The following is a 27,238-nucleotide window of genomic DNA, read 5'->3' as shown; positions in this document are numbered from 1 at the left end:
CTGTACAGCTGGTGCAATGGAATGTTTTCAGTGTATGAGCTTTGAGCCAACAGTGTTATTTCATGGTACCTGTGTCAGATTGTTTTGTAATTGTGGCTAACAGTATTGATCTCTGGTAATACATTGCTTTTGAGAAAAACTGAGGGGCATGCTAAGCAAACATTAGAGTTGTCTTTCTGTTTCCTTTTATTTTTGGCCTGCAGTGGTGGAGAGCCGAGGAGGCATCATGGACAGCATACAGAGATTTTCAAACCTGCCAACGTATCTCCCCACGAGCTATCGCATCTGCAATGCTGATATTTTCTTCTTCCTCAAAGAAGCCAACCAGGATATCATGAGGAACTCCAGTTTGCAGTCTAGGGTGGATTCATTCTTTATATACAAAGCCAAACTGCCACCTGTCCTAAATGCCACATATGGACCCTTTTCTGTTGAACAGGCTGTTCCCTTGGACCTCATGCTGACTTCTGCATCTTTTGGTTTCACAAATAAATTCACTTTTAATTGGAAATTAAAATCTCACATAATCAACAGCTCCATCTATTCCAACAAACCTAAAATACAAACCTTGTTCTATATTGCGGGGAAGGACTGGGATGACTATAATTCTGCAGAGAGATTGCCTTGTGTGAAGATGTTTGCTTTCCTGGAGTCTAGAGAAGTTGTGGCCAGCTGTAGGTTAACAGGTCATCTAGGATTATGTGTTGCAGAGCTGGAATTATCTCCTAGCTGGTTCAGCTCCCCTCCACCCCTGGTTTCAGAGGAAACAGCCTCCCTGGAAGGGATTACTGTGGAGCTCTTCTATAAGATTTATACAGCAGATGGGGAATGTTCTCCAGAGGATGCAAAATGGGAAAACAATATCCATGCAGGTCAAGATAATGAACACAAAGCTTTGTCAGCTATGGAGAGGATTGGTAGCATCATTGTTTACCCAAATCAAGACAAATTAAAACAGTCTTCACTGAGGCTAGATGAAAATGTCGTTATTCGCTTACCACTCAACCCGGTCAGAGAAGGGGATGTTGTGACCTTTCATGTTTCCCTGGCTGATGACTCTCTAGCAGACCAGTTTGTATTAAGGTAAGAGAATTTTTAAAGTGCTGTATGCTAAACACTCTGCAAATAGGGACAAATTGATGTCAGGTGTAATTTCTTTGGTTACATTCAGTGTTTTCCTGAGAGAACATAAGCATTTCCTCTCCAACTGGGGAAAACTATAAATAGTCTTGAATTATCTGTGTGGATGACACTTTTTGGAACATGGGAATTGATTTTGAAGTATGAGCTATAAATGTTTGTATGATTATTTTTTGTTTTAATTCTGTTTGCTTCTAGTCATAATTCTGCCTCTTAAGTTATGCCTCTGCATGTCAGCCAGGGTAACTGCTGCAATCCATTTTGCTAGACGGTTTGCAGGAGGGTTTTCCATTTCTTTGATGAAGTGTCCTCTCTTTTTATCAACTTTCTTATCATCTTGCCGAAGTACATGGGGTACATCTTGCACAGGTCATATGTGGTGAGGAACTATTTCGTTGCATTGTACAGAGTCAGGAGCTGAGAGGTGAGAAAATGAGATGTGCCTCAGCTTGTGTAGGAAGTCTTTGGCAGAGCCAGGATTTGGATCCAAACTTTGCAAGCCACCTTTGGTTTTTCTGTAAGACAGCCTATCCTGCTTCTTCAAGCTTTTTGCTGCTTGTTGGGTGGCTCATTTTTGTTTTAAGTTTTGAGACTTTCTGGTGACCTTTGCTTGTGAATCTGCCTGTAATAGGAGAATTCAGGCATTTCTAACCACCCCGAGGGTTAGTGCTGCATACTTGTTACGTCCTTAGCTGTCAGACTGTGGGTTCAGAGCTGCATAGAGACCAGATTCAGAGAGAAATGTGAGCCAGACTGGGGGAATAAAAGGGCCAAAAGGTAATTGGAAAGTGTCATATGCTGTGAGAAAGCGAGACGCTCGGGAAAGGAGTTGCAGCCCGTGCTAGCAAACCTCAAAACAGATTCATGCCTTACTTCTAACTTTTTGATCTGAGAACAGTGGGAGCAGAACATGACAGAAGTGCACTTTGGGGACAGATGTTGAGAAAACAGCTAACCTTATGCAGCACTTTCAAAGCATTCAAAGTTTTTGAAATAGCACATGCATATTAATAAACTTAGATTGCTGCATGAATCAGGTCAAGTGGTTCATAACTTAGTGCACAGGCAGAGGGAAAGAAATGGTCCACAATATCCCAAGCACTTCCATCTACTCGGGGTGGGGGGGAAATGTGTGAGAAATATCATAGAGTTGCACCAGACTTTAAAAGGTTTGTACCAGGAAGGGCTAAAGGTCTGCAAGGATTTAACATCAGCTCTTAATTCTTTCTTTTTTTTTTTTTTTGTGTGTGTGTGTGTGGGGGTGTTTTGTTTTTGTTTTTTTTTTTTGTTTGCCACACCACAGATAAAATTCCCTAGGTATTACAGACAACCTAAGATGAGGATGTTTTCTTTCTGTTGGAATTTCTAAAATAACATTTACCTTGTAACAAATGGTGTGAGAGTGGAGTTTTGATGTTTCTGCTGGCTGGGAAAGCACCAAAAACTTGTTTCAGAAATAGTTTTGAAATGCTGTCTTTCAAAAGCAAAATAGTTTCTAGAAGTGCTGAGCACAGTAGCTAACCTGGGGTTTCAAGGAAGCAAAAACCAAGGGAGTCGAGAGCCTCCAAACTGGTGAGTCCCAGGATGAGACACAAGAGCCTGCCTACCGCAGAGACCCTCGTCTTCTCCCACCAGCCCCTATGACTTGCATGTCTCCAGTCTTCGGGTGGGACTTGCTTTCTGGCGCTCTCCTGACACAGGGAGTGTGCATCTCAGTGCCTCCGAGCTGCTGGGAAGGCAGTCAGGTTTCCATGGGGATTTCCTTCTTTGAAAAGTGTGTGGAATCGGTTCATCTCCAGGAGATGTTTCTGTTACAATAAATCAGCATGTTTTATGTGCCCAGTAATATTTCCTTGGAAAATTCACTACCAGCTCTATGCAGTCCAGTCTGTCTCATCTTTTATTTGGCTTTGCTTGCATTGTGCTTTTCATTGCAAGTATTTTTATTTAACCTTCAGTTGAATGCTGAGAGTAAGAGGCAAAATGCAATACTGTTGATGGTTTACCCATTCTCCAGGATGGAGAGAGCATCAGCAACCGTTGCTATGATTATTTCATATGACATATGTGGGGCCCATGGAGAGATTATTCAACTGAAGTTTACACAGTAGGTAGGGAATTATGCTGAGGGAAATACAATCACTATAGCACCTGCATCTAATTTATGCAGTTTCCCTCACAGCCTTTCCCTGTTTTTAAGCCCAATGCTAATGTCCGTAAAAACCTGGAAGATTTTTATATACATAGAATTTCTGTGTGTTATAGCCAGAGAAAAATACATTTAAGTGAATATTTGCCTTGGGAAATATATTTTTGCCTAATATAACTGATTGTTTTTAATCATATCTGTTACAAGTGTAGCGCGGTGAATTGCAGTCTGGCTTATATGAGACAATAGATCAAAATCAAGTCATTCCCAACGCAGTGTTTGATGCCGACCTCGAGCTCTGACAGTATGCAAAAGAACAGATATACTCAATTTTATGCGCCTCTACTATTTCATGCTGTGTTGTGTAGTATTTTATTTTATATTGGATTTTGTTCTAGCAAAACTGACTTCAATTCCCCTATGAGAGTAGATTCTTCCTCATTTTGGTAAAATTTGGGATTCTTAACCAAGCTTGGAAACTGAAAAGCAATTGGAAACAGTTTCTTGATTCAGAAACGTGCTGCATTGAAAGACACTCACTTGTTAAACCCCTGTCCTTCCCACAATGTCACTTACAGGGCAATGCTGCAGGTTATATGTGAAGCTCCAGCTTCCAGTCCCTTTCATCAGTCCAAACTGGTTTTGCTCTGCTTAAGCTAAGTCTTGGTTGTTTGTTTTTATTCAATAATTGGAACTTAATGTTGAGTTGGAGCTCTAGTTGTGCTGTGGTCTGGGGAATTTGTTTCTTTTCATACTGCGATCTAGGCAGTGTGGCTTGGTGTAATTGAAGGACCCAGGTATGTCAAGGGGAGGAATTTGGAGGCTAAGTATGCATTTAATGCTTTTGCTGTGCCTGTCATATTGCTCGCTTTGTTGACAGATGAACTATGCATGCGCGCAATGAAATTCTTATGATACTGGAGATTAATTTGTGGCCTTGCTGGTCTGGTCTGTACTGTAAAATTTACCGTCTGTGAACATAAATTTTCCCCATTATGTTAGGTGGGTTGCCACTAAACATAGTTTAACCATAAAGATATTGAAATGGGCTGTGTTGCCATGATTAAACTTTTTTATGGGCTACTTAGTTTTTTAAAAAAGGAAAAGGAAGCACAGCTTTGAGATTCTAGTAGCACTAATATATGCATCAGTGTCACAAATTTTCAGGCACTTTTTGTCTTCTGATGCATGGGAGTATCTCTGTTACCTTTTTTACTGACAAACTTAGATGAAACATAGTGAAGGAGGAAGGATGGAAATAATGACTAAAGATGGGGTAACACCAACTTTTGTGCTATTTACTAAACAGAAGCCTCCTGATATACATGGAGGAGTTGTAAAAGAGATGGGAGAAAACAGTTCTTGCTTAACTGGAAGGATGGAAATCTTATCCAATAGCACTGGGAATGGCTTGCATTTCTTTTGTGGTGTATGTTATTATTTAACTCCATCTTGAGACTCAAAGGGTGTATTTGAAAGAAAAATGGGAGTAATTTAGTACAGCAGGAAAACGTTTCATGGAATAAATGGACAATCGCCCCTTGGTTATAGGAAAGAAACCAGGACAGTCTCTTTATAAATAAATGGCAGAGTTTTGTCCTGTTTTCCAAGTCTCCCCATTTAAACCGTCAGCGAGGATGTGCTAGTAATGAAGGCTGAGCACTAATAGCAATTTGTTGAATCACAGATAAAAAGTGAGTTTGTCGGCATTCATTACACGTCCCTAACACGAATGACCCATCCTTCTTTTATGCCCGATCAGAATAGAAATGGAGATTGGAGATATTCCAGGAATAATAGTAAGGGGCTGAAACCAGGTAATGAATCCCATGCTAGAGAAATGAAAGCGTCTGTGGTTGGGATGCGGTCCTCTGTCTGGAGGGGAATGGCGGGACCGTGGAAAGAAACCTCTCTGTCGTTCGGTGCCTAGGCAACCTCAGGGAAAAGGATTATCCGCATCTCTCCCTGCCATGCTCCGCATATTGCAGGGCAAAGATTACTTTTTGATTTTTGGATGAACCAGTATGAGGTATAATACATGCCGGTTGGCTTTTACTGATTATTCTCACTAGGAAAAATGATATTAAGGATTTATATTAATAAACATATATCCAGATGGAGGAGGTTATGTCTCCTGCTAAGGAATAAAAATTGCACAGGCCATTAAAACTGACTTACAAGGCTTCTGTGTTAATAATGAAAGATCTGTAGAAGTCTGAGCAGTCGTCTAGAAGGCCAGAAAAAGATCATTAAGATGTTTCCTGCCAATAGCTGCCAAGAGCAAACGAGGGAAAGAAAACAAAGTTTTAGATCTGGAAATGCATAGAAAATGAGAGAATACAGACTGTAGGGAATGTAGCCTGGCTGCTAGTGAGGAGGCAGCTTCATGGGGCCTTCATCACTTGTAACCAAGCTGGTATGAATGGGGAAGCAGGGCAGGTTTATTACTGGTGAGAGAAAGAAATGATTAACGGGAGTATCATTTTAGGATGAAAATTCAGCAGAAGTGAAAGTGTTGAGAAAGGGAAAAGTACACACCTGAAATTAATCAGAAATGCTAGTTCAGATTTAGAAAAAAATTACGAAATTAAAGCATTACTGGCAACTTGGGAATATTTGTTTTTTACCCAAAGATATTAATAAACCCAGAATGACTCTTTAAATTTGTTATTTCTTTCTTTGCTCTGAATGTACATTGAACTAAATGTAAAATATGAAATAGTAATAAGTAATATTAATAAAAAATATCAAGCATTGCAATGTCTGGAAATGCCAGAGATGTCTGCGCAACATTAACTCAGTCCCCATGTATATGTGCATTATAACATACTGCTCAAAGACAAATTCACGCTACTTTTTTCCAGATATCCTGCTTCATTTGATGCATACATTGTCTTGCTGCCACTGTTCTCTTTTCTTTTCGTCCCTGAATGGGAAAAGGAGTAACATCCTTTCAGGACCCTCCTGCAAAGCCTGGGGGAGCTGTCACCAGAATTTTTTTTTAGCATGAATAAACCACTTCTATAAATTCTCTTTCAGAAAGGGTTGAATCAGTCTTTTATTTTTCTTATTTCTATTTGAGACAGTCACGTGACCCAGAAAAAGTGGCTTCAGCTGCTGAAAGGCTGGCATGATGTATGGAGTTACGTATTTCACAAGGATGTTTTATGAAGTAGTTAACCCCAAATCTGTGTTGACTGAAGTGAAAAAGGCATCCTTCCTGGGTACCTGCAGGCCGTGCATGGCTGTGCTGCACCTACGTGCGTGAGCCAACCTGCCCTGGAAGTAGTCATGCCACACTGCCAGGTTTTCTCTCCTTTTCATGTGCTTTAAGATAACCTTCTCTGCCCCAGTCACAGTGGTGAGGGAGAAGGAAAGAAACCACCCCTCCCATGCAGTTTTAAAAACAGGTAAAAATGACAAAAAAGACCAAAAAAGCGCTCTTTCCCAGAGCTCCAGCAGTCCTAAAAGCTTAAAAACCGATGGATATCTGACAGTGAATAAATGACCCAGTGAATCCTGAAAGACCCCGCAAGACTACAGTCAATAAAGCTTTTTAATGGAATTTTAGATAAAGGTCAACTATCTGCTACAATAATCAGCCGTCCACAATCACTCTTCGTAGGAGTAAAACAGGCAGAGCAGCAGCCCCGCGCGACAGCGAGAAGCTCTTGTTAGTTGTTGGATATTGGCTTTGAAGCACCTCCAGATGGGATTGCAGTGTCGTGGTGATAAAACGCTCTTTTTTATTGAGACGTTTTCTGACCGCGACTTCTGTCACCCTGCAAAGGGGTCCTGAATGTGCTGCTTTGTCTAGAAATACAGCTGCTCATTACTGTGGCATTATTAAGGTGTTCAGGTAAAGGAGGATAAGACAGTGATGGGAGGCTGTGGTGGCAAGTGTCCCCACTGTCTGCCCCCTTCCCTCACCCTCTGCAGCCCTGACTTAGGGATGCTCCCGTCTCCCATGGGAGTGGGGAAGTGTTCGTAAGATTTGAAAGGGAGTGGCTGACCAAAATGCAGAATTAGATTAATTAAAGCTGTTTAGCCTGCATGTGTGTTTCACCAGTGTTTTTCACTGAGAAGGTGAATAGTCTGGCTGCTAGTTATTTTAAATTTTGACAGTTTCGGAATATATCACGTGTCATGGGGGAGCACTGCATACGGGTAGAATGAAACAAGGACCCACTTTACATTGGAAAAGGTGTTTGGTTGCCTCAAAACCCTACTTTTTCTTTTATGCAAGTCCTGCCAGAAGCACAGTTATCTCGTTCATCTGCCCATCTGCATCTGTGAGCGCTAAGGGATGTGGCATTGTTATGTAAATGAATTTGCTGTATTTCATATTCGGAACAATAAAGTGGAAAAAGAGTTAGGTTGATTGTAAGTCAGTTGGTGTGCAAGCAGGCAACTTGTCTCTGCAGTACTGAACTACAAGTGAGTAAGCAGTGCTGTGTGTAACTGGTGGCAGTGCATCTTTTTTGACACATCAGGTTGTTTTACATGTGTATGACAAATAAGGTTTATAATAGGAGACCTGACAACCTCTTGTCTGCTAGTGTGTTAGCAGACACTGCTATCCTCTGCAAACGGAGATCATGTGAAAAGTGTTTCCCGTGGATTTGGAAGGTGCCAATACACCATGTGACCTGACACAAACTCAGCCTTGTTGATGGTAATGGAAAGAGATTTTACATTTTTAAATGGTTTGGGTTCTACAAGCTTGTTCCTAGGCTGATCCTCGTCTCTGAAAGCTTCAACATGACAGCTCCTGCTAATTAACTCCAGGCAGCTCCTGCACATCTCAGTGCTTGCTTCAGGGCCAGGTGCAGATCTGCAGAGCACTGTCAGGAGATGTGACACGGTTGCACTGAGAGCAGGGTACGAGCTGTGGTTAAAATGCTTGAGATGCAGAGCGTGCCTGGGAAGGAGGCAAGTGGATTTTGGAGGAGACCACCACTAAAAGGACGCCCTTGGTTTGTTGCATCTGCTCAGACTCTCTCTATGCAATGTGAAGGTGTGCTGGGTAGCAGTCCTCTTGGATGAGGAGCTGCGTTCAAGGGGCTGCCGAAGGTTCAGGCTGTCCAGTCTGTGCAGGGCATTGCCACTGCTCTTCTCCATATCTTTCTTTTGCTGGGGACTATCCTTTCTGTAGTTACTGCCTTGCAGAAAGGGACAGATGATTTACCCCAGCTTTGAATTAACATTGGTGCAGATATGAAATGGGAAGGGAAAGCCACCGAAGACAGAATTAAGAGTTTTGTCTGTGAGCACCTGGCTTTGAGTTCAGTTACCTCTTTTAATGAACACAAAGCTGCCTTCAGGTGACAAAACTGCTTAAATACACAGTATCACAAAGAGTCATTCAAGGAAGACAGCTGCAAGATAAAAATTTTCTTACACCCCACCCCCCCCCGCCCCTCATACTCAGGTTGGGTACACAGGTCAGAAAAGGTTCCTGTCTTTGAGTGATCATTTCAAGTTTGGGGACATGCTGTGGCTTTTTGCAAACTCTCTGACCTAGCGAGCGAGTCCCTGGTGGGGAGCTAGGGGGATGTGTGTATGTGTCTTTGTTTTGGACAATATGCTGAGTGGTCCCTGCTTTGTGCTGCCAGACAATGATGGCATTGATCAGCTTCTTGTACGGCTCTTCATTAGCTGGCAGCGCAGTAAATCACGGTCTTGTTTAAACAAGTCAGACACAACAGTGATTTGGTCATTGATGCAGTTACTTCTAGTGTGTAATGAATAGTATTAAAAGAAAAGTATAAAAATGTGTCTGCTTTGAAATTTACTTTCTTCCTGAGGTAAATGTTTTGGGCCATTTATTGGTGTCATTTTATCCTGGTAAAAAACAGATTACTATCCCATGAAGCTGATAGTATTGCTCTGAGTGAGCGCACTGATCTCAATTTCTTCATATTCCCACTGATGCAACAGAGAGTTGCTTTTGTCCTTGTGTTTACCTGTAAGTTTTTGCATGATCTGATACAAGAAGGCCAATGTGATGGTTAGCTGAGAGCTTTGTGAGGGGAGGGCTTTCAGAAAAAGCAGGAGACAGAACATTGCAAGAAAATTGCCAACATCACTTCTTGTTTTGAGTGCTCCTTCTGCCCCCCATGCAATTTATGTCAATAAAGTACTTGTAAGAAAATCTGGTTTTGGACAAAGTAGAGCAAGGACCTGTGCTTTGTGTGAGGTATTTAATGCTTTTCAAATAGCTGCCACATGTGCCTTGGATGCTGTACTCGGCCAGGGTATGAAAGAAATCATATTAACAAAGTTATTGGATCCCAGGTGAATCAAAAGAGCTACAGGAGAAGAAAACAGTGACAAACGAGTCTGCCATCCTGAGGCACAGCAAATGGTGCTTACAGTTAAAGCTATTTCACTGCTTGCACTGTTCGGCTCTAAGCCCTCCAACGCTGTGTGGGCAGTGGGGAGCCGGGCAGCACAAGGAAGGTGATGCCTCGTGCTGGCAGAGTTGCAGAAAGACCCACATGGTGGGCCTGGCATTATTTTGCAAGGGAGCATCCAGCGGCAGCTCTTCAAGCAGCCCCATGTTTGTGGCGCAAATTTGTCACCCTTATCACTCTGAGCCATCAGGCATGTATCCAGCAGGTCTCCCTCTGCTCCTGCCGTGCTTTCATTTAAGTTGCTCACTGGGACCAAAACATACCTTCCGCTCCCCACTACATCCTTTTTAAAATTTTCCTGCCAAGTGAACTTTCTTGATTGCTTTTTTCTCATTGTGTGGCCTAAGCTTTTGTGAGATTAATGGAGGAGTCCTCAAATGCATTTTCACTGAATCCTCATCTCTAATTATGCTGGTCCTAGAAGACACCAAGTGGGAAAGGAAGAGAAGCAGTAGTGTGGGATAGATGGTGCCTTGTTGTTCATGGACTTTCTAAGCATCTGCTCAAGTTAATGAGGGTCTGGGCAAGAAATGTGCCAGTTGGCCACAGGAAGCACATGTATGAGCACTTTGATACAGATCCCCAATGGAAGATGGTGATAAAATGCATCAAGTGATGCTTGGGGACAGTCTGAAAAGTTTGTCTCATGCTGGGAGGTGGCAGAGGGTGAGGGAGAAGCGGTAGCAGGCTATGAGAATCTGGACCAGGATCCAAATGCATTGTGAGTTTTGGGTTGTTTTGGATCTGGGAGTTTGGCTCTCACCCGTATCTAATTTAATTTGCCTGGCCAGAGTCTTCTCTCTTTTACACAGAAAAGAGGGGTGGTTTAATTGACTTCTGTAGAGTTGCTTAGGATTTGTGCCAGTAAAACTATTTGAATTTGGTTGTGTGCAAGGCACGTGTGTGTGTGCACTGGTGTTCTGGCTTCATATTTCTGATAATTACTGGGAAATTTGTAGGGGCAGTATTAACCCTGGGTGGGTGGATAGGGGACAGATGGATAGGGAACGGTCATATTTTGGATACTGTTTTTAATGACACACAGTACCACTAGTAGTACAGTCTTAATTATGGCATTTCCTGCTGTTATCTCTGTAATGTGGCATAAGTACCTATGCTCTTCAGCTAAGATGACTTTTGACTCATTTACCAAAGCTTAATAACCCTTTAAAAATAATTTAAACCTTTTCAGAAGTATTTCACTGGTGCTCTTGGGACCAGTAGTCCTTTTATTTGCTATGGAGCACATAGAGAATGAATAGCAGTACTGTGGACTCCCTCAAACAGCAACCTTATGTGAGATGTAGTGATTACAGCAATTAAATCCTCTTTGCCAAGGCAACCAGGGCTTTATTTCAAACTGAAGTTAGGTTTTTTTTCCCCCAAATGAATCTCTTTTGCATGCATTATTCATTTTTCTTTGGAACACTTAGCCTGTACGAGTTGCAGGAGCTCAAATTCAGTATTATTATTTATTAATTATTGCATTGAGGTAATGTCTAGGACAGCCTGCCTCAAGGGGTCAGAGAGCACAGAGTTTCCCTGTGTAGCCAAAAGCAGAACAAGGCCATAACTCTTGTCTTGGGGTGGGGGTTGAAGACTTAGCAGGATTTCTAGAACAACTTGTGAAAAGTTTGCATTTGCTTTTTGCTTGACTTGATAAGCCCTGCCAGGAAGTTTGGGGCATTTCAGTCTAGTGGATGCTTAGGCCAGTACAGTTTTGACCATACTCTTCAACTTTTTTATTTAAGCATTTGAAAAAAAAAGTAGGTCATGTCAGCTCAGGCTTTCTAAGGCCAACTGTGTTCGGATGACTAACACTGAACTTGTCGCTGTGGCTTTTGCTTGGAGAGGGGAAGGTCAGTGATCAGAAATGATGGTTAAGATGGAACGTTTTCTTCAACGATCTTGGAAATCCTAGCTTAGGATCGGTTTTTGATTTTTTTTTTTTTTTTAAAGAAATGTTAAAAGTGCCTATAACTATTGCCTTGAATGTGCTACACCCTCATTACACCTTCATTTTAAGATTGAGTTCATTTTCTGTTTCTGCTATTATATAAATAGCCTCTTGATTGACAAGAATCTGTTTAAATCTGTACTGCTCTCCTAAGAAATCTACATTCATTATTCCTGGGGTGACTGAAAGATTTACAATAGTTTATAATCTGGTATCATTTCGTTCTTCTTCTTGGTATTATTAATCACCTTGTCATAAAACGTCAGGAGAACTTTGTTCAGCTTGCATGATTTGGGCTGAGAAAGTCATCCTTTAATATTAATGTTTCTTAGGAAATTGGGTAGATATCTTTGCATTCTGGGAACCATAAAATGGATGAATGATGTCCTTTGACTAGACAGTAGGTGCTTACAAGGTTCTGAAGTTGAAGAATGGTTGAAAGAAACCTGCAGCCATGCCCCCTTGGGAAGGAAAATGGCCATGCAAAGCAAGATCTGGTTCAGGTCAGTATTTGGTTGCAGATGTCTGAAATCATGAGGACCGGGGAGGCTGGTGTTTGTGGCTGATTTTTCACTGTGTTAGTGCCGGATGGCTGTCCTGATGTGGCCGTGTCAACAGTGGTGTCTTGTTGGCGACGTGAAAGCTAGGTCCCAGTTATTTGGTCATTTAAAGACTCTGGATTGCATTTCACAAGCCCAGAGTTAGTCAACCAGGATCCTGGCTGGGTTTCAGCTTCAGTAATTACAACTTGCCAGCACAGATTCTCTCTGCCTCTTAAATCATATTTGCTATTTTTCACTCCCTTTGCTAAACTGCTGTGTCCCTTGTGCTGCTGTTGATGATAATAGTTCTAATGCTTAGCCTATTTATGTAATGTTATTTTAGCTGTAACGTCTCACAGTGTTTTTACAAGAAACGTCTGTCATTGCTTTCATTTTAGAAATTACTATTTTTATTGCTCACGTTCCAGTGATACACCTCAAATACGAGATGCTTTCCAAAAGGAGGGAAGGCAATATTCCTCCTGCCCCCAAACTGTTATTTTTGAATGAGGACTGTGGGGCCAGGGGAATGTTCCGACCTTTTCCTTTAGCTCTCTTACTAGGGCAAATGTATTTGGGATGGCCAAAAGAGTACCCAACACAAGGATAGTGAGTCTGGTGGGCAGGGAGGTGCCATCCTGTGCTGCCCCCAAACGGTGATGCCCAGTCCACCTTCCTTGGCGCTCTGCCCCTCTGCCTGTCCCTTAAGGGCCCTGGCTTTCCCCAGCCCACCTGTATCCCCTCCGTCCCCCGGCCTCCACACAGGGAAGATTCTAGGCGACCGCACAGGCTCGGATTTGTGTGCAGGCCAGGAGAGGGCAGAGTGGACTTGTGTCTGAAGCAGAAAACCCAGGAAAAAGCCTTCCACGGGTGGGGAGGGGAAGTCCTCCTGGGCAAGGATTTGGCTTGGTGCTGGCGCAGGTGCCCCGGCTGGTGTGGGAAGCGGCTTCACCGGCTATGATCCCCCTGAATGGGCTCAATGCCATCAGCTCAAAAACGCCTCTATGGGGGAAGATTTAGCAACTTGTTCACCCAGTGGCGCAAGCCCGCTGCAGAGTGTTGGAGACATGGCAGCCTGGAAGACTCCCCCAGGTATTATTTCTTACTGAGGAGGAGCAGTTTTCTGCTGGGGTGCCCTCAGCACATGCTGGGGTGCACCCAGGCAGGAGGCCTTGGCTGTGGGCTCATGTATACAGTCCTATCAGCGGGAATCTCGCTACCTGAAATGGAATTGCATGTTAATGTGGATTTTTCGTGGTGTGTGTTGTTTTTTTTTTTCCCCTTCCTTAAATGATTTCTGAAAGCTGTGTATTTTCTTTTTATGAGTTCACTGTGCCCCTTGTGTGTGCTGGACATTGCGAATACACTTAATAAAGTAAACTTCTCCACTGGTCTTTAGGTTAAGAAGCTACAAGTGAGCTTGTCTCTTTGCAGAGCAACTTTCTTTTTGGACTTGAAAAACAATGGAAGTGTAGTTAATGTTCAGCCTGACAGAGTCTTAGCAAACATATTAAGGGCTTCATTTAATAAAATCATATTTCACTTTCATAGACAAGGAGCAGAATAGAGTTGAGTCTTTTTTAATGAATAAAGTCCTTAGTAAGGCACTTGCAATCTTTCTTTATGTGAGGCTCATTCTCAGGTTTTTTATTTTAGGAGCCAGGGAGATTTAGTGTAGCATTTTTTAAATTGCCGTGCTTCCTTTGGAACAGAACGGAAAGGGAAATGTATCTTAATGTTAAACAGTTGTGAAACAAAAATGTGGTTTTTTTCCCAAAAGAAAAGTTAAACAGTTGCAAGAAAAATGTTCTTCACGGAAATTTCAATTTGGTTAAAACCACATTTTCTGTCAGAATATAATGGTGCTGGATGAGCTCTAATAATAAACCAATTTGTGTGTACCACAGGAGTGGACTGTTTTAGTCTTTTGTTGCAAGTTGTGCTGGAAAGGCTGCCACTGGGCTACAAGAGCACAGATATTTTCACACAGGGATTTGTGTCTACTTGAATTATGTGAATAACTCCATTGAAATACAGCTGGGAAAAAAATTCATGATGTGACTTATTATGAAAACGTTGCTTTTTGCTCCATTCAGCGATGTTTGAGCAGCTCCATGTATTTTTCTCTAAGGTTTTCTTTAAATTCTTTTTTTCTTAAATACCCTCTTTGCGCAGTGCCTCGATTTGTACTGCACACAGACCCTGCAACAGCAAACTCCTGATTTCTAGGTAACTGGACTGCCGCAGCTAACAAATAACATTAATGGGCTGGGTGTGAGCCGCTTTCCCAGGGCACTGGGGTTGCACAGCGCTCTCCTGTCCTTCATTGATCCAATTTGTTGAGATCAGCAGGTGCACCAAAGCATGCAAATTTAAAATTTTCTTTGAGGAAAATTGAGTGGTGTTTTTCCCTGAAATGAGCTGTTTCTCTGAACGTTGCTGCCAGCTAGCTTGCTTGGGAGAATATTTGCAGAAATGGAATGCAGAAGTGGTACAAATGCAGCCAAATTGAATAAATTTGCAGATGTAAAAGGCTTAGCTTTTTTTTAGGCTTGCAAAACTCTTTGAGGTGAGGACTGTCACTTTGTGTAGATTTATAGCATCTTACATAATAGGTCCCTAAACATATTGGCCTTCAGATGCTACTGCAGTCTGATCGGTTTAATAATGGTGACTCTGACAACAGTGGTCCCACCCAGCTTATAGACCCACAGGTTTCTAAGACAGTGCAGGTACCTTTTATCCTCTCGGGTCCACGGTCAGTCATGCTTGATAACAGTGTGAAAATTGGATTTGTCAACTAGTAATCCCTCGGTGATCGATAATTAGTTGTAATTATGCGCTGTTTAAGTGCTATGGAGAGAAAATTGAAGTTTGTGGCTGGAGTAGGAAATAAAGAACGGCAGGTACACCAAGCCATTTGGCGTAATTAATTTAAAGAACTGAATTTGCACAAAGAATGGTGAGTTAAGCTGCCTTCTATAGCCAGGCCACGTTACACAGCTGTAGGGGTAGTAGTGTTTAGGCTAAGCAGGCTAATGCAGTCTGTAGTGAGCTTGCTGACCACAAAGCATCATAACTTGAACAACAAAGAGGTTTGCTTTTTATTTATTTTCTCCCAAAAATGGGCCCAATGTGAAATACCATGAACAAGCCTTTATTTCTGAGGAAATATCCTTTGAAACGTCTGTTGTGTTTATAATCAAAGGTCCTCTTCTCACCCTGGTTTAAATTTTTGTCCTAATATATGTGCTAGGAGAAACTGAAGTCACTGTTTGAATATTCACTCATGGGACTATGCCATCCTTTTGCACACTCTCTGGAAAGGTGCAAGCCTAGACACGTTGTTTGGTTTCAGATGGAGGAGAAAAGGTCTTCTTTTTGCTTTCTTCTCTTGTTTAAAAGAGCCCAACAGACCAGATTTCCAGATGAACAGAGATATTATACCAACTGTGTCTGTGAAGGCTCTGAAAATCCAGTTGTGTGTGTCCTGGAATTTCTGTATGGACTTTGAAGTTAATTCTGCCACCAGTAACTCTTCTTAGTCAAGGAGCCAGAGAGGGTCTTTGTTTCTTTATCTGTATACCCATGGGTGATTTCCGCTACCTCATATGTCTGATTGTCATTCTCTACATAGACATGCAAAATGAAACTGTTCAACTGCAGGAGGTGGGAGTGAAATAGCTGGAGTAGACCTATTACTCAGTGGTATGTGAGAAAAAGCCAGCAAAATTTATGGTTTTTGAAGGACCAGTGTATTTTTAAGCTTCTTGTATTTCTACACTTCACAGCTAAGATTAGCAGATTGTTGACAGCTCCATGATATATTTGCTGTCACCTGGCTGGAGTCCGAAGCAAGTGATAAATTTTTAGTTTGAATGAGCTTGTGTGACGTGCAATGACAGATATATTTTTGTTACTACAAGTATGTAGCATGTCCTGTGGTTGGGGATTTTGGTGCTATTCTTGCTGTGGCCTTGAGTGATTTGCTTGCTTTCCTTGTGCTTCTGTTTCACCATCCAAAAAAGATGGAGAAGATGACATATTCCTCATTTGCTGTGATGGCTCATTCTTCTTCTGCGATGTTGGAGCCTGACACAGACTCGTATCATTTTCATTGAGTTCAGTAAAGGCTGCCTGCTGGCAAGAGGCAGTAAGTGCTTTGCAGAAAAGAATCCAACATTTCCAGTTGGCTGTTGCTGAATTTCATGTATCTTGGGTATATGTGACATGAACTTAGACTGAAAAACTTGGAGTGTTTTTGGAGTGGTAATACTATATCCTGCAAAGATTCCTTTTTCAGAATTCGATATGGAAGAAGGGACAGTGTGAATCAGTTGTGTCCTCATGTGACTGAACTCCTAGAGGAGCTGAATTTGCAGATTTTGGCATGTGGGTAAAACCATAGTGCTATATATAGGCAAACTCTATTCAAATAAAGAAGAAAGATAAATGGTGGTATATTGGATTGCCTCATCTTTATTGTTTCTGGTGTCTAAATTTGTCTCAACGAAGTGAAATCTGTCTTTCCCTGGCCTTTTAAAAGGTCTCACATATATCAGCATTAATAGGATGTAGCTGCGTTGAAGCTGGTATTCTACTGCTTGAGAAATATCTGAGTCAGACGAACTGGCTTTTCTTGCTTTGAGAGGAGGAAGGGAAGTACAGTATTACACCCCAAATCAGAGGCTTCTGTTTGCTGAGGGGACTGGAGCTGGCTACAGACTGCACTGAAGATGTTGTCATCTGTGGCAGATCAGCGAGGGAAATGGTGACACAAACAGTGTTCAAAACCGCTGCAAAGTGTAGCTGAGAACTGGGAGGTCTGTTTAGGTCTAGAAAATTCTCTATCACTTGTAACAGCAGCTTTTTATCTGCTTGAAAAACAGAAGTTTGAAAAGCAGGTAATTATTTTATTCCCTGCAATAGGAACATTGAATTTTCTCACTGAAGACCATTCAGAAATGCATGCACACTAACTACTTCATTTCTTCACCTGGACGATAAAAGCAGCAGTTTCCACACCAGGTAATACATGTGTCTCTGATGTGACTGCTGGGAGGAAGCAAACAGAGAAAAGAAATTCTCTCAGAAGGCTGCTGAGTCTGCTGGGGAGAAGAACGGACAGAAGTGCAACACTGCAGCACAAAGGCACGTGAAATCAATTTGACTTGTGCATGCAGCATGGGGACTACGGGAAGCCAGGAAGCTGTCCCTTCAGCCACATGGTGAAGCAGGGACCTGCGCCTGAGGGTGTACATAGCATATGTGTGTCAAATGAACTCGTGCAGGGCCCCATTAGCTTGTCCTGTCTGCTTTCCGTGGCTGGTGTGCCATGGGGGAGCTTGGCAAAGGTTCATTTTGGTGGGAAGCAGTGCTCTGTAAGGAGATTTTGTAGTACATGCACACGCGGACTTGCTGGATCAGGCTGGATTAATGGATTTGGCCAGAAAACCGAAGGGAGTAGCTAGTTTGGGAAGTGTCACTGCTGTCAGTGTGAGTCTACTCAAGAGGTCAGAGCATCTGTGCCCTCCAAACTGCCAAGGAGGGAACAGCAGCAATCTTACAAAGTAGGTAAAATAAGAAGCTATGTATGTACAGTAGGTGTATGTGTAAATGAGCAAAGCTTCCACATCTACTGGATTGTGTATGTGTACTGTTACAGAGAAAAGTTCATACTGTATCTAGAAATGGGTCTTTCTGAATTTGAGAGCAGTTTGATAGTAGAACATATCAAATAAAAAAAAGTGAATATGCATAAGTAAAATGCATACTTTAACATTCATGTCATATGGGTTTAGATTTCCTAGACATGTTTTCTGAGGTTTTAAACCCTGGATGCTTCCAGAGAGCAAGAGATTTGGGGCCGAAAGTCCATCATGTTATAGGGCCTATGCCATTTTTACATACCTGGGGGTGAAAGGTGCAGGAATTCATAGATTACGAGGGTTAATGTTCTTTAAGTGTAAGAATGCAAGGCAGATATTTGAAACAAAGGAAATATTCATGTCTATACACCCAGTTTACTTTGAAACACCTTAGTTGTTTATGTAATTTGTTTTGTCTTTGTGTTGCAAAAATGGAGTTGGAGAGTGATGCTGGGAAAACCAGAAGAGGACAGAGAGCAGAATTAGCTTGAAAACTCAAGTCTTGTTGGTGGAGTATGAAAAGCATCAAGACACAGGGAGGCTGCTCTTTCCATATCAAGGAATTTTTTTTTGCTTTTGTGCAGGCAGAGTGAGGAATTAAGCCTGGGCAAAAAGCTTGAGTGTTGTGTCTGTTCAGCAGTACCTTGAAAGTTGCCACATGCGGAACTGGCATCCTCTGTCTTGTTTTAGTGTAGTTGTCTTTCATGAGGGATACTAGGGGCGGGAGATGAGGTACCTGTCGTTCTTGTCTGATTGTGCCACCATGGCAGTTCTCTGCTGCCTGCTTCTCACTCAGCTACCCACATGTCCTCCTCCAACAAGGATAGAGAGACTCTTCGAAGCACCTCCAAAACTCTGATGTGCTTAGACATCAAAAATGGAAGGTGTACCTCGCTTGCTATAGAGTCGTGGTGATCGCTTGCCTTAGGGGGGGACAGCATATGTACAGCAAGTGGACACTTACATAACCCTATTAGTTTATACTGTATGATTTCAACTGTTGGTTTGCCACAGGGAGTTGGAAAAGAAGAATTAGGTAATATAAATAGAAAGATGACATCCTCAAAAACAGCGCCATTGAGCACATATTGCTGGCTGGCCTCATGGTTCAGAGCTGATAAGCAAATTTGGCCTGAATCCTGTTGCAGCATTTTATGATGGCACTAGCATAGCAGAAGAATTGGCAGTATCAGCAGAGGTGGACGCTGTGGATGTGATTCCTGCCATCCGCTGCCTGCAGCTCTGACTGCAGGAGCCTGCCTCTCAGTGGCAGAAACCTGGGGCCAAATTAATTGTGATTAATTTTGATTACGGACCATTCACTTTGAAGTGACTCTTGAGATGAATTTGTCCCGTGCATGCTTTAAATGGCAAGTTGCTCAGAAGTGCTTCTGCTAATGCATCCTCCAGGTTTATTTAAAATACCCTTTTTATTTCTTTCAGTGGTTGGTTCCTGGTACAAATGCAGACACTTTGCATTAATTCCCCACAGGGCTTGTATGCCATATTTTCAGGCTTTTGAGTGGCATTGTGGAAAACATGAAAGCATTATGGTAATGCTTGGGGTCAATTCTTGTGTTCTTTATTCAGATATCAGTTAAGAAAAGAATCTATGATGCTTAATCATGCAAAAATCCCCCTGAGAACTTATTTAAGGGAGGGTTTCAGTGGGGACCTCAAGATTTGGCCCATAGTGCATGATGGATTTGAACAACGTTTAGGTAGTGATTAGGTGGAAGAATGTAACTATAAATGGTTGAAGTGCTGGAGCGAAAAAAGAGTTAATAGTATTGTCCGTTCAACACCACAAGTAGCTGTTGCATATTATTACTTCTAAAGAAAAGGAAAGTACAATGAATGCACTTTTAAGCCAAGTCCTCCCACTGCTCTTTTCATTTGTCATGTGAATATTCTGTGGGACTGACTGAAGGCTTTGTCTGGTGTAGCAGGAGCCTCTCGGCTGCCTAATAGCAGTGCAGAAGGTATGGCACAGCACCTTTTCTTATTTATTTATTTACTTATAAAAAGGAGTGTTTACAGAAAGCTGTGCTTTGGCCCAGGCTTTAAGAAAAGCCACCTGTGCCTTACTCCTTGCAGTCTTCTGAAAGCTCACGTGTTGAGAAGGACTGCTTACCATGAACAAACTGCCAAATCCATTTGAAATGGAAAATTTCTGATTGAAATGGGCATCTCGGAGCTTCCAGCTGCTGTCAGCTGTATGGCAAAACAATTGTAATGTTTGCAATTGCTTTGCAGAACCTGCTTATCTAACAATCAGCATAACTTAAATATTTATTTGAAACTGGTTGATTTTAAGTATGGAAGAACGCTGCTTTTTTCCCCCTCTTTGTCTAGTTAAAACAGGGTGAAGGCAGACAGGGATCCTGTTTACACATGTCATGAATGTTGAAGGTAGGTCATTTCAGGGCTTTACAGGTCTCTGCAGAGAAGGAAAGGAATTTGGAAATGCTTAGGTTCATTTGAAAGCTGTATCTTGAAGACTCTTCTAAATGAATGTGAAAATTTCAGAGGAGGATCAGGAGCAGAGGAAAACTGCAGACTTTTTGCCATTTGTAGGCAGAGATTGAGAACAGCAGTAAGCTGCCCATTGCATGGCAGGAAGCAAGCCCCGAGGCTGAGGCGCTGGCCAAGGGCTCAAACTTAAATTTCTTCTTGTGCCAGTTTTCCTTGTCATCTTTCCACATTTTCAGCTACGGTAGATCCTGACCTTCAGCTATGCTACCTCCTGTGTCTTCTGTCCACCCTTGAGCTGGGTAGTTTGTACCTGGGGGACTTCTTGGTGGGTGGAAGGGGTGAAGCGGAGCTTTGCCCCTCACTTGGTCTCCAGCTTCTCTCTTCCACAGCTTGTTTATAAGTCTCCAGCAAAGCTTTTTCTGACTCCACAACTGCACGTCTCAAATGCAGGACTTTGGAGAAAAAGTATTTTGCAGCCATGGCATGGGCTGATGGCAAATGGCAAGAGAGGGGCTGTCCATCTCTGTGTCCCAGAAAGTCCTGCAAAGTAGATGGAGAGGCTCTTTGGTGCAGAAAGTCCTCTGCCAACTAGCAAATGTGATTTTGAAAGTTATCCGTACAAGTCCTTCTGACAACTGTTCCTATTAGGAACTCAATCAGTACAGCATTGTGAATTCAGTCAAGTTTTCCCTTGACATGCTGTGAATGTATTAAGTGATGAAATGTCAGTCAATCAAAGCAAATTTGCACTTATTTCAGAAAGACATCTGAATATATAACTGTTGTAGTGGTGATGAGGTGAGCAGAGATTTTCACAGTCCTTCTGCTGCATAATGGAAGTCCTGAATAGTTGAGTGGACCTCCCAGGTAATGTAGTGGTAATCCAGCCATAGCCAGATTGTTTCTCATTTCTAACCATTCAATTTTTGTCCAAGTTTGAATCACAGTGGTTTTGTCTGGTTGGTCCTGGTTTGCAACCGAATGATTCAACCTAATAAAGGTCCTGACTCCTCTGTCATATCTCCATACGCTCTCTGCAGAATTCTCTTCCTGAGCTATAGAAGGTGATCAGGGATGAACAGGGGGCCTTCTGGCATCCAGCAAATCTTTTACGATTTAAGCAAGCCTCTTACTGTTTAAGCAAACTGCCTCTTGTCTCAAGTCACCTTGAAGAAAGTAGGCTTTTCAGTAAACAAGAAAAGAAAAAAACAGAAAGAAAGAACTGAGATGTAGTGTGTTGGATGTGCAGTGAGGTTGAGAGTATTGGGGTCGGCTGTGGCAGGTGGATGTTGCGGCTGAGCTCATGCTGCTTTCCCTGCAGTGCGCTGCGGGACTGTGCGCTGGGGTCGCAGGCTGGGCATGGAGCTGAAACGCTGCCTCTCTTCAACCATCTTCCAGTCCTTTCCTGGCAGGGAGATGACAAACCCATTATCCTCTCCATGCACTGAGGTCTTCTGGCTGCTGAGCCGTCAATAATACATGCCGTCGTTTCCCAGACAAAGCTTTTCCGTTCTTTGTTTTTTGTAACACGTTTGCATTCGTCGCTGCCACTTCGGAGTAGCGTCACGTGGCTGTGTGAGCCTTTTGCAACAGATCGCTTTGCTCAGTGGTGCTCGACATCGACGGTGTCGGAAAGCAGCTGTAAGGTGCTGAGGTCTCCTCCTTGGCTTGTTGCAAGCCTGCGCATCCTGAGATTTTTCACAGTTTTGTTCATGCCAAAGAAAACTTCCATGGAAGGAAGAATCTCAGGATTTGGCTTTATAACCTAAATGCAGCTGACTTTGCTGCATAAATGCAGGGTGGCTTATCTGCACGAGGGTTGGAGCATTGGCTCCTTTTAGGGGCTCTTTTCTCCCTCGTTCACCCCCCTCTGCAGTGTATAATGCATTTGGAGTTCCCTGAGACCATTTCCATAGTGGTTTGATTCATTGGTAATTATACTGTTTTAAATCTATTGTTCGTTTACTTTTCATAAAAGTCCCCAGCTTTGAAATCTGCTTTTAAACTTATTTCATTCAAGCTTATATTGGTCTGCTAAAAAAACCCCAACCCTGTGCGTTTTTGTTGTCTTTTAGCATCTGCTTCATTATCCATTATATTTCAGTACTTATTTATTCCAATGAAGGAACATAAATGTTGAAACATTCTGCAGAAGGCTAAATGAACTGCCAGCAGTAAATAGCATTTTTGATCAATTTAATAATTTTTCTTTCTGTTTGCAAATCAATTGTAAATATGCCTCAATTTTTACAACTTTGGTTGCTATTTGAAATTACTCTGCAAAGAGATTAATTGAATTGTTTCATACTAGGTGGGCTTACAGGATTTCATCTGACCAGCTATAAGCTTAGCGGTATTTTTTTTAAAAGTAATTTTTCTGTTTATGTGGTACGCTTTGGCTGGCAGCACGGGCTCTCATGATGCATTGGCTTGCACACTTTCTCTCTCTAGATCAGATTTTAACTGATTTGTAGGAGTTAAATGAATCTTAATGTCTGTGCTGTTTTATTCCTAACTTTGATAAAATTCCAGCCCTTTATCCTTGTGTTAAGATTCAAATTCTTGGTCTGCATTCAGATTGCAATTACTTTTTTCCCCAGTATTTTCTAACTATTCTTAATGGCTATGACCTGCCATGTCCGCTTATTAGCCTGTTCTTCATAAAAAATCTTTAATATAGCACTCTCAAAAGCATGTGCAACATACAAAAACCTGAAAACTCTCCTGCTAAGACTAAATTTCCCTTCAAATTTCTTTGTCTCGTAGAGCAGAGGTGACTTGTGCACCAGTTCTTAAGGTAAGCAAAATTGTTCCTTGTGACATATTTAATGAAAATGAAATCTAAAATCAGTCATCATCTGGTAAGACAGCATCTTTCTAGAAATTTAAGATTTGAACTTATTGGTACTTCATAACTGACATCTTTGTATGATGGTCTTGGGGAATTCAAAGAGTCGTAGCATACTTTCTCCCCTTACGCAATGCTTTACCTGGCTACATAAAAATAGTCTTACATCAGATGTCATGTTCAGCATAAATCGAGAATGTGGAGGAGGTTGCACTTTTAAACAAGTGGCAGGAAATCGCATTAAATTCAATGTAATTACATTGTTCTAGAAATGCGATTATGTGTTTCAGCTACCAGCCTCCCACTAAATTACTTCAGATCAGTCTCAATCTGTGGAATGAAATCTGCCTGATTTAGATGTAAAAGATGTAATAAATATGAAGAAGAACATTTTGCATTTATATTTTATATTCACCTGTGACTGTTTATTACATTCTCCAGATTTAGCCTTTCCCAATACATCTATCTCACCTGCTGCATGCAGGGAAATTGAACCTTGACTTCCTTTAATATCATGATTTAGTTTTTGCAGCACCACATCTATGACATTAGCTACTTAATTTCACATAAAACTGTGGAAAGATTTTAACTGCAGGAATGTTCTGTAAAGAAAGGGTTTCCCCATGTGAAAACAAGATAAAATGCTCCCAGGAGTAAGTACAACCTTGATTGTAATGGTACTGCTGAGGTTTCACAATTCTAAAAAGTAAGAAAGAGGGATAATATTGGTGTTTCTGATAGATGAGCTCTAGACTGTAGCTTGAAGGCCCACTTTTTGAAGCCTACTTCTATGCTAGCAGGCAGGGTGTTATACTTGAAAATAGTTGTGCCTGAAGTTAATTGAGGATGATAGCTTGACTGTGAAGATTCAAGTCAGGAAGGCAACACCACCAGAAAAGAGCGGAGCACTTTCTCAGTGCCACTTAAAATCAAAGGAAGTCATCCATATATTTAGTGATTTTTTTTTGAATGGTGCCTTTGTAATTTGAACTGTTCATCAGCAAATCAGATAATTTATAGCCTTGCTATTAGATTAGAAAGCAATGTCAGCCCCGGTAATATACTGGCTTCACTTTTAATATCCACAAGCTATTGACGTTAGTAATTGAGAATAACGTTTTGTATCAGCAGTTACTTGCGCAGGAGATATTGTCACTTTATTGCCTTGGTATTTGATTCTAGGATAAGGTCAGATATAGTGACGGTAATTGCAGGAGGAAATAATTACAACCATAATCATGCAGCCATCAACAAACATGGAGACTGAAGGAGTCAATCTCAGGAGACTGAAGGAGTCTCTTGCAGGAGACTGAACTTAAAGCTGAGCTCTAACTTGACGATAATGTTGCAATTGGAAAACAATTGCAATTTCTAGGTGCAAAATTATGTCTACAAAAATATAAGGTAGGTTTCTTTGCTGTCCCGTCTTTATCCATTGCTTCTTCTGTAGGAACAAGCAGAGTCACCCAGTCATTGGAGCAGGCTGTGTTTCTCAGCCCTTTAATCCCAGTAGCATCTCCTGTGTGCAAGGCGCCACAAGGATAGGTGATTCTTCAAGGGTGGAGAGTTGGATTTATGAATAAACCTTCCCCAACTCTCTCTTTAACTTAAGTAGAAGATAACTTTAAGCCTCCTTCCCCCACCTCCTTTCTGTACTAAGTCTCAGTGAATGGGACTTCCCCTTAGATTTAATGAGTCTTTGAATATCTCAGCAGTACAATCAAAAGGATCCTGGAAATAAGGTTTTGCAGCTGTAGAAGCTGCTCAGATATGCCATCAAGATGAAATAGGGAGGAGCATAATTAATCTGTCTTCTTAAAGATGTGTTAAGATCAGACCAGGTCATTTTCTCTGAAGAGCTGGGGAGGAACTAGAAGGGAAAAAGGGCTTGTCTCCAGGAATTAATCTCCTGGTCTTCAGGATTAGCCTCCTGAAATGTGGCTGAAAGTGACTGCTGTAGCAGAACAAGGAATGTTTATTCCATCAAGGTGCATTTTATAAAACTTTTCAAATATAATGAAGTGTGTCCCCCCGTCCCGTCCCCCCCCCCATTATTTCTGAGTATAGGCATGTGATGAGTCATCTTATTTAATGAAAAATACTATCTTTTTGTTTTTCACTGTTTTGTCAGATTTTTCATGGCCTGGGAAATACATTTTCAATTAGAGTCAACAAGAAATCTGGGCTGATGAGGCTAATTACAAAGCTTTTTCTGTCAAGCCTGGGGTGGAGAGCTGTCCTGCCTGTGCCTATGTCCCCAGCAGAGGAGGTAATCTGCTCCTCTGGATACCCTGGAAGAAGAAGATTTGCAAGGGACAGTTCTTTCCTTCCAGGTGCAGGCAAGAAAAGCCACGAAGGCACTTGTTTTACTTGTTCCCTGAAGCAGGAGAGGAGTGGCTGCTGTTTTCCTGCTCAAGCATAACTAGTCATAATTAGTTTAGCCCTGGGTTATTGGTCCTTTGCTGTATTAGATCAAAAGAATGTGCGCGCGGGTGTGTATGTGTGCATGTTTCTTACAGTTAAGAATTCTCGTGGAAAATCACACTTGCACCATCCTCATTTCAGTCACAGCCATTTTTTGACCGGTGCCAGATTTACAAGCAGATGTTAAGCATCCTTAATGCACGGAGATGATTTTGTCCCCAGATGCCAAGCTGTGAGACCATTGCGTGGCACCTCGGAGCCGAGAGCACAGCATGCTGCCCCTTGTTAAAATGACTTAACAGCTGATTTCCTTTATTGAAGGTTCGGAATCCCCCCTAAGCACAGCAGATTCCCTTGCTGAATTAGATCATCTTTGTGTGGTTAGAGTCTGTATATCAGAACAATTTCAGTATTCACATCCTCTAAACAAGGCTCGTTAATCGCAAATTCATGACTAACAGGGTTAGGGACTAGTTAGAATTGAAAAAGCAGAACAGAAATGGGAAGTGCTTAATGCTCGATGGGACACAGTATCTCACTGTGAGTGTTTTTCACTGAAAACCAGTTAATACATTGTAAAGGATTCTGTCCATTTTTACAGGTAGTTGATCCAGTGCCCCCCAACTCCCCCAGTGGGAAAGCCTGTTTTTAGAGTGTTTGTTATTGCAAACAGTGTGTGTGCTCTGAAATGCTGAAAGTTGAAGCGACTTTTTAGCAGCTAGCATCTAGGCATGTGTACCTTCGTAAAACTTGAATTGTTTCTTCTGCCTGTTTTTTGTTCATGACCTTTTGCAGCGATGGTTTTTCATCTGGTTTGTGAGGATGTATAGGAGCTTGAATCATAAAGGCTGGTAAAGAAAACAGAGGCTAACCAAAATCAAAACTGTGAGAATAGCTCATTCCTATCCTCAAAATAGCTGTGCGATGTCCCTTGCTATTTGTCTTGGTGAAATTCCTCCGGGGCAGTGCTAGGTGTTGGAGCCCACTGTGCTACTGCTTGTAAGAATCAGCTCCTGGTGAAGGATCTTTTTTAGTCCTTCACCCTTGACCTGCCATCTAATGAATGAATGTTGTCAGCCCCCAAACTATTGAGGTAGCTCATTTAAAAAGGATGTTGTGCCTGAACCATGATGGAGGCTCTGCCATCGATAGCAGGGGGAATGCCAGTACTGTAGGTAAAACCACAACAGAGCAGTCCTTGCGGCAAACAGGCCAGTTGCAGTGATAAAAGAAAAACGCTAAATCATAAAGGAAGGTTTAGTACTGGTCTTAGGAAGGAAAAGGAAAGCCACAGAGGGAATGATCTTTTCAACTCTACTGATTTAGGAAGTTAATTGACCCCCTATGCTGCCATACTCTTCTGCACGTATAGACCAGATGGGAGATCCTTCCTGCACCACTTCAATCATTTGCCTACTCCAATTTTTAATTGTGGCCTTTTTGTCCTGTTATTTCCCCAACTTTTTGTTACATGCACAATTCTAGGACCTAGGTCTTTGTTAGAGATTAATGATCTGGGAATGGATTTGGTCCCCTGAAATCTGTAAACTTTTTAAAAAGAAGTCAGAAGCACAGTGTGCAGCTGCCTTTCCCTCTGTTTTATTGCTGTGCCAGACCTATCTGCCCATGTGCTAGATCA

At 41.9% G+C, this 27,238-nt stretch overlaps 1 protein-coding gene across 1 annotated transcript in view; it reads left to right on the top strand.

Moving 5' to 3' along the window:
• Positions 1–226: 226 nt before the first annotated feature.
• LOC104617831 (transmembrane protein 132B-like) overlaps positions 227–27,238 on the top strand; it is a gene marked incomplete at its 3' end in the record, with an annotated part of 137,824 nt that continues 110,812 nt past the window's right edge. Inside the window, exon 1 of the mRNA XM_010283254.1 lies at positions 227–1,083. Coding sequence (XP_010281556.1) covers positions 227–1,083 — 857 coding nt within the window. The remainder of the gene's footprint in view (positions 1,084–27,238) is intronic.

This window comes from Phaethon lepturus, unplaced genomic scaffold (assembly GCF_000687285.1).
Source record: "Phaethon lepturus isolate BGI_N335 unplaced genomic scaffold, ASM68728v1 scaffold11583, whole genome shotgun sequence".
Lineage (NCBI taxonomy): Eukaryota > Metazoa > Chordata > Aves > Phaethontiformes > Phaethontidae > Phaethon > Phaethon lepturus.
The sequence above is the reverse complement of the archived record's forward strand: the minus strand, read 5'-3'. Positions and strand labels throughout refer to the sequence as shown.